This window comes from Rosa rugosa, chromosome 7, assembly GCF_958449725.1.
Source record: "Rosa rugosa chromosome 7, drRosRugo1.1, whole genome shotgun sequence".
Lineage (NCBI taxonomy): Eukaryota > Viridiplantae > Streptophyta > Magnoliopsida > Rosales > Rosaceae > Rosa > Rosa rugosa.
Genome location: NC_084826.1, coordinates 31,580,882 through 31,594,162, shown reverse-complemented (window position 1 = coordinate 31,594,162; position 13,281 = coordinate 31,580,882). Strand labels below are relative to the sequence as shown.

Below are 13,281 nucleotides of genomic sequence, written 5' to 3'. Positions count from 1 at the left end.
TGGAGCGGAAGTGTTTTGGACGAATTTTTATTCGAAAAGTATGGTTTTAGGGGGGGTGCAAAGGTTGACTTTTTATACGTTGGGTTTCTCCAAAAACTTCATTCACGAAAGTCGTAAAGCGCGTCGATATGAGTTCGTGGATATGTTATGTGGAACGCAGAAATCGGAGTTTGTATGAGGAAGTTATGGCCATCGGAAAAAGTTTCCATTTTAGTATATATAGGGTTTTTCCGGAAATTGGGTCATAATTTCCAAATTTTCATTTTTGGAAACTCCCATCTCTCCGTTCTCTCTCCTCCGCGCAACCCAGACCCGACGGAAACCCGTCGACCAGTCCTAGTTCGTTCTCTCACCTCCGGTCACCTCCGGCGATGGGACAAGCCAACACCGACCCAGATCAGCCTCCCGCGTCGCCCTGCAGTGGTGGTTTGCACGGTGGTTCACCGGAAAGCAGAGATCGGAGCGCCAACAGTTGAAGCGATCGGGACCCGGTCGGATATCCACTTTTCCGGCGACGACTCAGCCGATCCTTCTCGGTTTTGGAATCTCCTCCTCCTCTTGATCATCTTCATAACCACCTTGAAGGACGATTTTGCGTATGGAGTGAAAGATCAAGGTTTGAAGATCAGCGGTGCACAACGAATCTGGAGCTTGATCAGACGGCAACGATTGGTTGATCTTGCAAGCTTAATCTAGGACGATCTAGGCCGAACCAGACTTAGCTCCAGGTATGAAAGTTGCTCTACACTTCATAATGAACATTTCTGGATGGCTTGATTGTTGTGATTTTGAGTTTGGCCGGTGGCGGTGCACCACCCCCTGTGGCGGGGTTCCGGCCATGAAAGGGGCAGTTTCTGGTTTTATATATCATCTACTCGTCGATACGAGCGTTTTGATATATAATACGTAATTTTTGGAGATCGTATGAATATGTTGTGATTTTTACGGTTTCGAACCGTTCGATTTTCAATCCGTGTGGATTCGATCGTCTGATCGACTTGTGGTTTTGGCATATCGATCGTGGATGTATTCCGGAGACTCTGGGTGGTCTCGGATGATGTTTCGCCTCGATTGGCTTTACTTTCGGGTTATAGTTCGATTTGGGGATTCGAACTTTAATCGCTTGCTTTGAAATTAGATGCTTTCGTACCACAAGTGGTATTAAGATGTCATCTTGATGTGATTAGGTATGTGGAAAGTGTGTTGAGTGGATTGTGCCACTTAGTGCTTCTCTCGATTTTTGTGTGAAGACGCAGCGGGATTTAGAGGTGAGTAATCTCACAATGTTCATTTACGAACGGAGTTACCTTTATTGTTTTGGGAGTTATTTAGTTAACTACAAACTATAGTTGGTATTTGTGACATTCCTGAGTGAATGATTACGTATATATTTACATGAAATATATATGTTCTTGTGATATGTGATGAAAACAATATGCATGATTTTGCTGACGTTATTGTTTTGAGATGTGACTTTTAGGGAAACAATATATTTTGGAAATGATGATTTCTATTGTTTTGAAAAGCATTGAGATTTGTGGAACATTTTGGGTCCAGTGCAACTCGCTTAATGTTTTAATCTTGTCATAGATGGTGAGCAAGATTGGGAAATCTTTGAGTAGATTTGTGGAACATTTTTGGTCCAGTGCGACTCGCTTAATGTTTTAATCTTTGTCACAGATGGTGATCAAGATTGAGTCACAGATAGTGACTGGGATTAGGTCACAGATGGTGATCGTAATCTGTGTAACATTTTTAAGTCTAGCGCGACTTCTTTAAAATGTTTTGATCTGTGGAGATCGGGGTCTGAAGACCAGATGGGTCTGTTCAAATGTCACAGATGGTGACAAAGGCATGTTATCGGGAACCACACCTTTGGCCGGACGAGTGGTTACGATCAGTTAGAGCTGTAGTCTGTCTGCCAGGGTACTTCGTGGGGGTAACTGCGGGTTACCGGAGACTCACGAGTACGTGTTTTAAAACAAAGTCTTGAGAGTAGTCTTTCTTTTATTGTCCATGAGGGACTTTGACTTCATATTTGAATCGTTGAGATCTCAATTAATATGATTTGTCACGGAGTGACACGTGTTTTCTTCAAGAAAATGGTGTTGAGCTTTGGAAAAGAAAACAATGCGTGAGCTGTTTGCGTGAGTTGCTTCCTTAAGTAGATTTGAGTGGATTTATCATTGTTTGCGTGAGTTGCTTCCTCAGGTAGATTTGAGTGGATTTATCACGGATCATGTGATTTTGTGATTCACTTTCGAGCATGTAAATGATTTCAAACATTACTTGAAGTGGTTTTGTTTTGAACCATGATCGTGAAATTGAATGTTGCTTTGACGTTTGAGCATATAGATTTTGTCACGAGCGGACTTGTTGATGCATGCTATTGAAATATGCTTATTGACTGTTAGGTTGAGAGAACTTAAGCATGTTGTGGTTGTTTTGAGTTACTCATACAAGCTTGCAAAAGCTTACCAGGTTTGTGGTTGCAACCCGGTGCACTATTCCATGGTGTAGGGGTTATCTTGCAGGTTAGGGTGAGTGTGGTTGAAGCCGTAGATTTTCCTTGCCGTTGCAGTGGTAGGGTTACTGCCTAATTGTGCTACGCACTTATTAGTCTTCCGCTGTATAATGAGCGTAGTGTGTGCAGTTACTTATTGAATTGATGTTTCAGTTTAATTTGTAAACTTTGCTTAATTAATGAAATATGTGACTCTAAAGATCGAGTCTGTATTTACATTGTGGGTTCGGGACATCATTGGTGCCTTGTTTAAAGGAAAAATTTCTTAGCTAATCAGTATGGGTGTCCGAACCATCACGCCCGGTGCTCTATATTTGATGTAATTGTATTACTATTTATGTTTGAAATTTGGGGGCATGACAAGAGGGGATAGGCGATTGTAGATGAGGAAGAAGAAGAAAGAAACTCTGATTGTCGAATATTAGAGGGGATAGACGATTGCAGATGAAGAGGAAGAAGAAAGAAAACAAAGGTTAAAGGAGACGACGATTGTAGTATAAGGAGGAAGAAGAAAGAAACATATGTTAAAGAATAAAGGTCAAAGAAGAGGGACAAAAGAAGCAAAAAAAAGGGTTGTAAATGTTTTCAATGAGATAAGGCTTATAAATGTTTTTACTTTATAAACTCATATAAATATGTTATATATGTGACATGTAACGAGCAAACATTGAGGCGTGGTGGATAAGGTTGAATGTTAATTTGCATTCAAGAATGAGTTGGTTTGAACCTTGCAGACTACAACTGAGCGCATATTTAATTCATTTTGAATTAAATTACCTTATTTCGGTTAATTTGGTCTAAGAAAAACCTCGTGTTTGCCTGAAATAGAACTGTATTGAGTTGAGTTACTCGCTGGGTCGAACTCTAGGTTTAAACATCGGTTCACTAGGTAAAAAAAGCCAGCCCTACTTAAGAGTATCTTGCCCTGGTTAATTCGGTCTAAGAAAAACCTCGTGTTTGCCTGAAATAGAACTGTATTGAGTTGAGTTACTTGCTGGGTCGAACTCTAGGTTTAAACATCGGTTCACTAGGTAAAAAAAGCCAGCCCTACTTAAGAGTATCTTGCCAAACTAGCTAAGAAGCTATTTTGGCAAACAACTTTTAAACTTTGTTGCATCGATTCTATTTATTGTAGCTAGTTTTTAATTTATAATATTTTTCAAATGAAGAAAAAAAATAGTTTAAATGTATAAATCACACACAATACTTAAAAAAAATATTTTAAATTAACAAAAATAATAGAGAGCCTCATATCACTCTCTTTATTTAGTTGGGAGTTGTATAACTAAAAGTTGAAGGGGAAATCAATCTGGGAGTTTGCAGTCTAGTGCCATTTCTAAAATTGATGAATAGCTTATAAACATACTTTCTAAAACAACAAAGGAGTCAAGATAGAGAGTTTGCTAAACATGCTTTAAAGATGCTCTAAGCACCACAACTAGCAAAAAAGAAGCTGATAATTAAACGTGTGAGGTTTCTTTTTCCAACAAAAATGTATTAGCTATTTTTTTTTTTTTTTTTTATTTATTTTTTTTTTTTATTTATTTTTTTTTTTATAAGGGTTTGGAACCCAGCCTAACTGGGAGGCTCAGCCCCACGCCCGGTTTATTTATTGAAATTAAAAAATCGTCGGGAGGGACAAATACCCAAAACCCGAGCATACAAAACATCTCAATACAGAGCAAAATACAATGTGGAACTCCAGAAAAGAGCCCAAGAAAACCAAGATTAAGAAAACCTATAACGAGGACAAAAAGATAGATCCTGACCAAAAGAGGAGTATAGAAACGGTGGTAACAAATCCCACCAAACATAGTTATTTGAACTGGCACCATAGTTAGCTAACTTGTCTGCTACTGAGTTACCTTCCCTGAAGATGTGGGAGATGTGAACATTCATTTGACGGGTTGTTTGCAAGCAGTTACCCCAAATTGTACGAAGATGCCAAGGAACAGACAAGGGAACCTTGAAGTACTTTAACAGAAGCAAAGAATCCACTTCTAACCACAGATTGTGCCACCCATTTGTCCAAGCTAAGCGCACTGCCTCAATGACAGCTAACATCTCTGCGTCTAGAGCATTAGGCACTGCAACCCTGGCAGAGAAGGCTCCTAGAAATTCTGCCTCACTAGTACGGAAAATCCCACCATAACTTGCAAGAGACGGCCCATGGAAAGATCCATCGGTGTTTACTTTCACCCAATGAATAGGAGGGGGGTGCCATAACACTTGCACAACTCTAGGGGCTGCAGGGCGTAAAGGAGAAAGACCTAGAAGCACAAAAATTGGCAGAGACTGGGGGTTAGAAGAAGGGGTAAAAACCAGAGATGCTGATTCCTTAAAAGACAAGATCAACCTCTGTTTAAAATTCACCTCATTAAAGTCACCTCCATCATGCTTTAATCTGTTACGCTCCATCCAAAAACTCCAAAGGATATTGCAAAAAGAAATATACCAAAGTAGCTTGGAGGAAATAGAGAGGCTAGAAACGAAGTTGCCTTCTAGCAGGTCAACTAATGACATACCTGGATCAAAACGAAGTCTGAAAAGAGATACCACCCAATGCCAGATCAAGAGAGAAGCCTCACATGTAACAAAGAGATGACTTGTGCTTTCAGAGTTAGATTTGCACAATTGGCATCGTGAGCATAGGACTGATCCTCTTCGTTGGAGTAGGTCATCTGTAGGAATTCGATTCAACAAAACCTTCCAAGTCACTAAACTTTTCCGAGGTTGGATGGCACCATGCCATATTTTGCTCCCCCATCTTAGCTAATATTTATTCAACAAAACCTTCCAAGTCACGGATGCTGTTGGTACGGTTTTTCTCGGCACAAAATACCAGCCTAATAACACCTAGACGGATGTTTATCTTATTTTATTTTATTGTATAACATATAAATAAGGAAAATTATAACCAAAAACTATATTTAGTAGTATAATTGATCAAAAACATACGGAAAAAAAAAGTAAGTACGTATTTGAGTATAATAAAAAGTGAACAGTTTTTTGACCTAAAATCCAACAGGTAGACTTGCTCTAAACATTAGGCCCGAAACAAGAAAGTCTATACCCCCACTTATTAGCTAATGCACTTGTTTTTTTGTTTTTGTTTTTGTTTTTTTTTTCCTTATTTTTGAATCAAACCAGACAACTTTCATTTAACTCAAGCCAGAATGGCACGGATACATACCTTCCCTTGCCATCTATGGGCAAGTCTAGGACGTGGCATGCTAGCACCACTCATTAGACAATCAGTGCTCACAAATGAAAGCAAGTCTATAACTATGAAAAAACTAGAACATAGTACATAGGCATAGTTCAACAAGAAACTAAAATCTCTCCTCGCCATCCAAGTTAGGACTAAGAGGTTTAGTTGGGTCCAGCCTCCTGGATCCCAAATTCGAAACCCCCTAGAATTAGATCCCAAAACTTTGATCTTCAAATCCGGAGTAAGTTTTGGCACCCAATTTTGTTTGGGCACCCAAAAGAAATTGGACACCCAAAAACAATTGGGCCACCAAAGCGATTTGGGCCATACAATTGATCTAGGCACCTAACCAGATTTGGGCACCCCTCCACCGGCCGCACCACCAATCCCGGACACAGAAGGTCTCGTCACTGCGCGATCCAGATGATGTATACATTCACCCTCTGCCGCAGCCATTGAATGAGAGTTCGTCGCCGTCCCCTTTGCATATCGGACACCATTTGCCCCGCCAGCATGCACAACTCCGATCGGCCTAGTGACCACACCGGTAACGCTTACAGGTTGGAGTGCACCAATGCCCCTCATTCTGGTATGGGGATCGGAAACTTGTCTCCACCAGTCACCTATGGTTTTCAGACCACCTTGATCAGCACCCCGGTTCCCTGCAACCGCCATAATTGGGTCAGATAAGAGACTAGCCATCGCTGCTCCAGTATATGCTCCTCCAACCCAGATCAGGTCCGATTTGAGCCGCGCCCTACCAGGGCGAATCGAAAAATCCCATTCTCGCACCCATCCAGTCTTGGGTCTCATCGGATTAGATCCCCAAGCAATCTCCACATCATTTACTGTACTCCGACGCAAAGCAAACATTGTGATGAAACTCTACAGGCTCGATTTGGTGGTCGCCGTATAAGATCGGCGTTGGAGGGCCATAAATAAATGGCTTAGGAGGGAGGCCGACGCCGGCTGCCATTGATGAAGCGCAGAGCTCCAGAGCTTAGGGTTTGGGGAGAGTCGAGGCATTTTTCTTTTATAACGTCAAATATAAATGTTCTTTTTTTTTTTTTTTTGAATCAAGGCAAAAAGCCACTATATTGATCATTACATACCCTCCCGCTACCAATAGGGGTAGGCAAGAAGTTGTGCTAGTACCCACAGTGGTACGTAAAAACTAGGGCACTCATTTGACATTAAATACATTCGAAATAGCATGAATCTTCCTTCGGTACTACTCTAGAAGATCCGCTAGAAGCACAAAAAGTGCATGGGTCCCTAAAAATACTTAGGGGATTATTGGAAGTAAACAAAGCTACTAACATAATGCAAGCCTAAAACAAACAGGCCCAATTTATAGAGGCCCAAAAAGGAACAGCCCAAGGACACCATCACCCAAGCCCTAGCAAACCAGCCCAACCCGACCCAAGACGTCATCCACTGCACGTGCCGCCGCTCCGCACCATCCCTTCCGGTGTCGTCGTCACCGTTGCAACCCGAAGCCCAGTCACTCCAATGTCGACCACCGTGAAACTCCAAAACGTCTGAAGACTGAGCAACCCGAGACCACTCCCTAAGATTGCCCGAGGCACAAAACCGATGCAGTTCACCAAGAGCCTCCATCGCCGTCACCGATCCTCGATTCACAGCAGCAGTCAACCCACAGAATGAAGATGCCACACTGCACCGCCATGAACGCAGAGATGCCGCCCCAGACCGCCGGCGAGACAAAAGCTACCAGAACTACGAGCACACCATCCAGAAAACCGCTGCCTCGGAGCCCGCCTTTAGATTACCTGTCCGGCAGCCGCACAAAGAAGCCGGTAGAGCACAAAGGCCCGCTCGACATCATGGGCCGCCGGACGAGCGCGAAATTGCAGAAGGAGACAGTCACAGAACGAGAGGCTCTCAGCCGCTCTCTCTCTAGGGTTTTTCTTTTTTTTCCTTATTAGCGAATAGTTAATGAAAGAAAATATATCAATCCTGGTCATAGATTTACCAAGATAATAATAGTTGTGGGCCACAACTTGTGGCCGTACGCTATCGCTGCTCAAAGTTCGCGAATGTTGTATTGTAGACCACCAAGGAAGCAGATAAGACTGACGGTCATAAAAAGGTCCAAATAGAACCTTCTGGGATCACTCCCATGAAGTTTTTAAAGCAATCCACACCATCTTCTTCTTTTGCTCCATTTTCACAACACAACAGACACCCTTCAGAAACAGAGCAAACAAACAATGGCTGACGGCCTATTTGGGCACCCATTCACGCGATTCCTCTGGAGTCCTCCAGTTTTCCGAGAGCGCTGGTCCGGTTCTACGGCACTCATGGACTGGCTTGAATCCCCAACTGCCCACATATTCAAATTCAATGTTCCAGGTACCCCACTCTTTACTTTTCATTGGGTTTTTATTTGAGCTCATCTGCCATTGATCTTTTGTACTTGTGGGGCTTTGTATCACGTTTAGGCTTAGTTTGGGATTGCTGTGCTGTGAGAGGAAGCACTTCCGGACTTGCTGTGAGAGGAAGCACTTCCGAACTTGCTGTGAGAGGAAGCAGCTGAGGTGTTTGGTAAACTGTTTTTAAAAGTGCTGTGAGAACGAAAAGCAATTTATAGGTGTTTGGTAAGTTGCAAGGCAAAAGTGCTTTGACTGGGTATAATTACTAAAATGGGCATACATGCTAAGATATGCTACTAAAATACATAATTTTGTTTTTTGATTATGTAACTATACCAAATAAAAAAATTTCTCATGTATTATTCTTGTACCCTTGGTTGGACCGAATAAAAGATTTACTTTTAACTCTTCAATATGCATATTATGTTTTACTATTACACAAAATAAGTCAAGAATATTTGGATTAATTTCCCGACCATAGTTCAACGGGAACCATTACACAAAATAAATTAAAGTCACTTGAAATTTGCAACTAAATGCTAAGTAGATGCATTCATTAGACTTTGTGCAATTGCATTTCTTAACACCTCCATTTCTTGTCTTCCCGGACCATCTCCATCATGTTCATTATCCTCCATCTCTTCACTACTCGGTTCCCTGCGCCGCTCATGTCAGTGGGGTTTTCGCCGGATTGTATGACTAGGCTGGATTAATACAAACAAGAGAAAAGGCTGGATTAATACAAACAAGAGAAAAGGCTGGATTAATACAGAGCTTTAACAGGGATACTATTATGTTTGTTAAGTCCATTTCCTTTTTTATCTACAGAAGCAAACAAAAAGGTCCATACTCATACACTCAGTAAGGTAAACCAATAAGAATCACCAAAAACCAAATTGACCCAAACTATGCAGAGAAACTGAAGCATTATTTGCAGGTCAATTTAGTAACATTTCAATTCTCACTTCCATTTCAAGACCAAAAAAATGTAGGGTGTTGGTTTATGAGGTAAACAATAAAGAAAGTTGATTGGTAATGACTACTTTTCAGGTTTCATACTTTGAGAACAAATCCCTGACTTTCAACTCTAATAAATCTTCAATAATAGTTATTCCAAATTGTTGAACTGATCCAAAATGGTTTAATCTGATCATGACATCCATTGAACACCCCAAATCACATTAAAAAAGAACAACTTCAGTTCTGCATTATGAACCTTGTTTGATACCTCCCTCAACTGCCCAGTTTTCCAAATTCTTAACTTTCATGCTGTATTTCTAAAATCAAGTCATGATTTACAGTTTGATGAAAAACAGTAGTAGAACAGAAAATACCAACAGATGTAAGCCGACAGCTATCATCCTGATAACGGATTGGGACAAAGGCAAGTTTTTTGCTTCATTGCTAACAAGCATCACATGTTTATCATTGTTGAATGAAGGCTATCTATGGCTACATTAATTTCTACATATTCACTTCCCCTGCCATAAGATTGCACATCAGTCATCTAGTTTTCAGTTTTGGGTGAACAAGCAAGTATACCAAACATACAAACTAAACACGAATTTCCAAACAACATGAATTCACAACTGAAGGAACACAACCAGACTAGAGACCTGAAATTAATTAATTGCAACTTAGAATTGCCTTCCATTAATTCATGGTCAAGAACTTAATTATGTACTAATAAATTAACCACAATATTAACACACAGAAAATGGCAAAGGCTATAACATTCCCGTACGTAAATTGTAAATGATATATGTAGTCAGCATCATTCTATACCAAGTAGTATTTGTTTTAGAAATTCTTGTTCTAGGATACAAAAAAAAAAAATTAAGATTAGGAAATTCATCAAACCTCTTCGACCAGATGCTGGGAGGAGGAAAAACAAGGAAGATGTGGAGAGTGTTCTGATGAGGAGCTTACCAGGTACGAAAGGAGGTTGAAGAAGCTGGGGTCCGGGAATGCTTTGGGTTTGGGGCGTGTGGGGGAGGAGCGACGGAATCGGGTTTTGAAGACACAGGAGAGATCGATCGATGGGAAGAGAGAAGCTTCAGTTTTGAGCTTTGACGGCAGAGAGAAGCTTTAATTTTGAGCTTTGACGGCAGAGGAGAGATCGATCGATGGGAAGAGAGAAGCGACGGAATCGGGTTTTGAAGACAGAGGAGAGATCGATCGATGGGAAGAGAGAAGCGACGGAATCGGGTTTTGAAGACACATGAGAGATCGATCGATGGGAAGAGAGAAGCAGATGCAATGAGCTTTGACGGCAGAGGAGGCTGGGAAGAGAGAACCCGAATGCATAACAAAAACTTATCTGGGTCAAAGGTAAGTCATAGAAAAGATGAGGACATAATAGGAAAAAAGAGTAAATTTCATTTAATGAATCCCTATTCACTCCGTGTTTCCACAGAAGCAGCTTCCCAAAGCTGGTACTTGGCTGCTTCTCAATTTCAGCTTCTAGGAGAATCAATTCGGACCAAAAGCTGCTTCTAGACAATTTACCAAACAGCATAGCATAAGCCCAAAAGCAGAAGCAGGTTCAAAAGCAGCTCCAAAATCAATCCCAAACTAAGCCTTAGTTTACCAATTTGAGAGATCAAACAAGTCTTTCTCTCTGATGGGTTTTAAGGACTGAACCATTTTTGTTACTGGGATGTTTATGTGAGTTTGTTTGCTGAATTCTGTATTATATTTTGACCGAGACATATAGGTTTTAGGAAGGAAGAGATAAAGGTGCAGATCGAAGAAGGCAACATTTTGCAGATAAAAGGGGAAGGTGGGAAAGAGGAGGCCAATGGAAAAGACATTGTTTGGCACGTGGCGGAGAGAGGGACGGCCGGGAAATCATTACCAGAGTTTTCTCGGGAAATTGAACTGCCGGATAATGTGAAGGTGGATCAGATTAAAGCTCAGGTGGAGAATGGTGTGCTCACCATTCTTGTACCAAAAGATGCTACCCCTAAACCATCCAGAGTGCGAAATATCAATATTACTAGCAAGCTCTAATAAAAGCATATATGTCACCCTAGCTAGCCTGCTTGCTGCTAGTTGCTGCTGAGAATATGCATATGTATTGTGCTACGGCTACAGCACATGTTTAATAATCAAATAAACATGTATCAACTTAAGCATGTAATATACATATGAACTCGATGAGGATCACTCAATTATATTTCATTTGAACTTCCACACACACACACACACACACGGATAATGTCTCCTTCAACCATCAATGAGTTGTTGCTCAAGTTAGCCCTTTTAAGGAACCAGGGAATGGCATTCTTTCATTCCAAGATCTTAATCCTACGGATATTCATTTCTAATACTAAACTCGTCGAGACTTTTTTTTATTAAACAGCAATTAGCCTTGGTTCAGTAACATCAAAATATATTTACTATGTCAATCATTACTGGCTGTCACAAAATATATGCGATGGGGGTCTTTCAAATTGCTGCTGAGATGAACATTTACTCATAATATTGATGTAGAATCTGACTCTGCCACTCTTATCCATCTTGTTCAAAGCGAGAGACAAGGATTTGCATACCCTTGGGACTTTAATTTATAAATGCCATATCCTTATTTCGATTGGAGCCCTTGCTGCCCCAGTACTTGATTACCGCTGAATGATCGATGGTCAAAACTCGTGCCAAATACAATTCCTGTTGTGGGTTTCGATGAATGCTTCAGTTTGTCCATACACAAAACTGGCACAGTGACACTGACCTTGAATCTTCGTCGCAATGAGCGCTGTGGACATCGCAAATGTCGCCGTACTTGACAATCCGATTTTGTTTCTTACCTCCTTCCAGTTCAAAGACGGTACCTTTTTCTTTTGTCCGTTTTCCAGTCTTATATCTTTAATTTCTTTAAGGAAACGTTCAATTAGGATTTTCTTTGTAAAGGAGCTTATGTACTTTTTATTTTATTTTATTTTTTTATTGTTTTGGGGCATTTGGGATAGACATTGTGTTTACTGCAACCCTCTTTGTCTTAGCTGTTAGGATTTGCAGTGTCATGGATTTATGAAAATAAGTAGAATTGGTGTCTGATTGAAGCAGGCCCTCGCCCGGGTATCCAAAGCTAAATTCAGTTCTGTTTCACTCGTGACAGCTTGCCAGCCATATCTATGCTGCTGATCAAATATGTTTTAACTAGCAAATGAATTAGGGCTAAATACTAGTTAGTACCGTGTGGTTTAGGTCCAAAATCAATTCAGTCCCTAAACTTCTAATTTCATCAAAAACACCCCTGCACTTTCAATTTTGATCTAATAGGTCTAATTCGTTAATATTCTTTCAAATAGTTGGATTATTTGTTGAAAAACTATTTATTTTTAATAGTAGGACTCACTCCTAAATTGACAATGCAGACCACCTCGACACCACATCATAAAACATAGGCCATATATGATCCACATTAACAAGTTAAATAACTCAATTGTCGGAAAACTAACAAATTGGACCTATTAGATCAAAATTGAAAGTGCAGGGGTGTTTTTGATGAAATTAGAAGTTCAGAGACTGAATTGATTTTGAACCTAAACCACAGGGTAGTAATTTGTATTTAGCCCAATGAATTATTATGATCACAAATCTACTTTTAGGGAAGTCAAACTCAAGATAATTAAGCTGTTCTAGTAATCCAGTAGAACAATGAACATCTTAGATGTGTATTGTTAGAAGCTATAGCATGCATTGTCTAACAAATATTAATACAAACTATGAAAAAGTGGGGTAGTGGAATTTTTATGCTATACATGGACGTTTACCCTGTTGCCTAAGTAATCATGGTTTAGTGGCTTAGCTAATGATATCTGTACATCTGAAGAATGTAGCTTTTATGTTCATACAGATAATAGATTTTTTTTTTCTTTGCTGGGTTTTATATAGTAGAAAGAAAAGTTTGGCATCCAGCCAGAAGAAGGGTTTATGAGAAGTTACTTAGACTAAGCCTCTGATTGTACAGGGAAATGGTGTTACTTGTCCATGTTTGCTCTATGAAATTCAAACTGGTATTTGGTCTTCTTGTGTTGTCATTTTGAAATATCTACTATGTTAGAATCCATGAGCTTGTGTTGTCATTTTGAAATATCTACTATAAGAAGATGTCATTTTGAATTGATCAGATAAAAGACATCTTC

The 13,281-nt window shown here is 40.2% G+C and overlaps 1 protein-coding gene and 1 long non-coding RNA gene across 2 annotated transcripts; one reads left to right on the top strand and one right to left on the bottom strand.

The window, feature by feature from the left end:
• The first annotated feature begins 7,854 nt into the window (after window positions 1–7,854).
• On the top strand, window positions 7,855–11,314 carry LOC133722128 (15.7 kDa heat shock protein, peroxisomal). Its single transcript, XM_062148950.1, has 2 exons — window positions 7,855–8,111; window positions 10,848–11,314. Exons 1-2 carry the CDS (start codon window positions 7,970–7,972, stop codon window positions 11,141–11,143), a joined length of 438 nt encoding a protein of 145 aa, XP_062004934.1. The 5' UTR covers window positions 7,855–7,969; the 3' UTR covers window positions 11,144–11,314.
• On the bottom strand, window positions 8,509–10,703 carry LOC133722129 (uncharacterized). Its single transcript, XR_009852483.1, has 2 exons — window positions 10,061–10,703; window positions 8,509–8,835 (listed from the first exon to the last, which is right to left on the bottom strand). It is a non-coding gene; the product is annotated as an uncharacterized LOC133722129 (long non-coding RNA).
• Window positions 11,315–13,281: the final 1,967 nt, after the last annotated feature.

Bases quoted from the DNA above. Each gene is read 5' to 3' on its own strand.
- LOC133722128 (XM_062148950.1), top strand. From the start codon at position 7,970: ATGGCTGACGGCCTATTTGGGCACCCATTCACGCGATTCCTCTGGAGT. The intron at 8,112-10,847 runs GTACCCCACTCT...CGAGACATATAG, and splicing joins ATTCAAATTCAATGTTCCAG to GTTTTAGGAAGGAAGAGATA.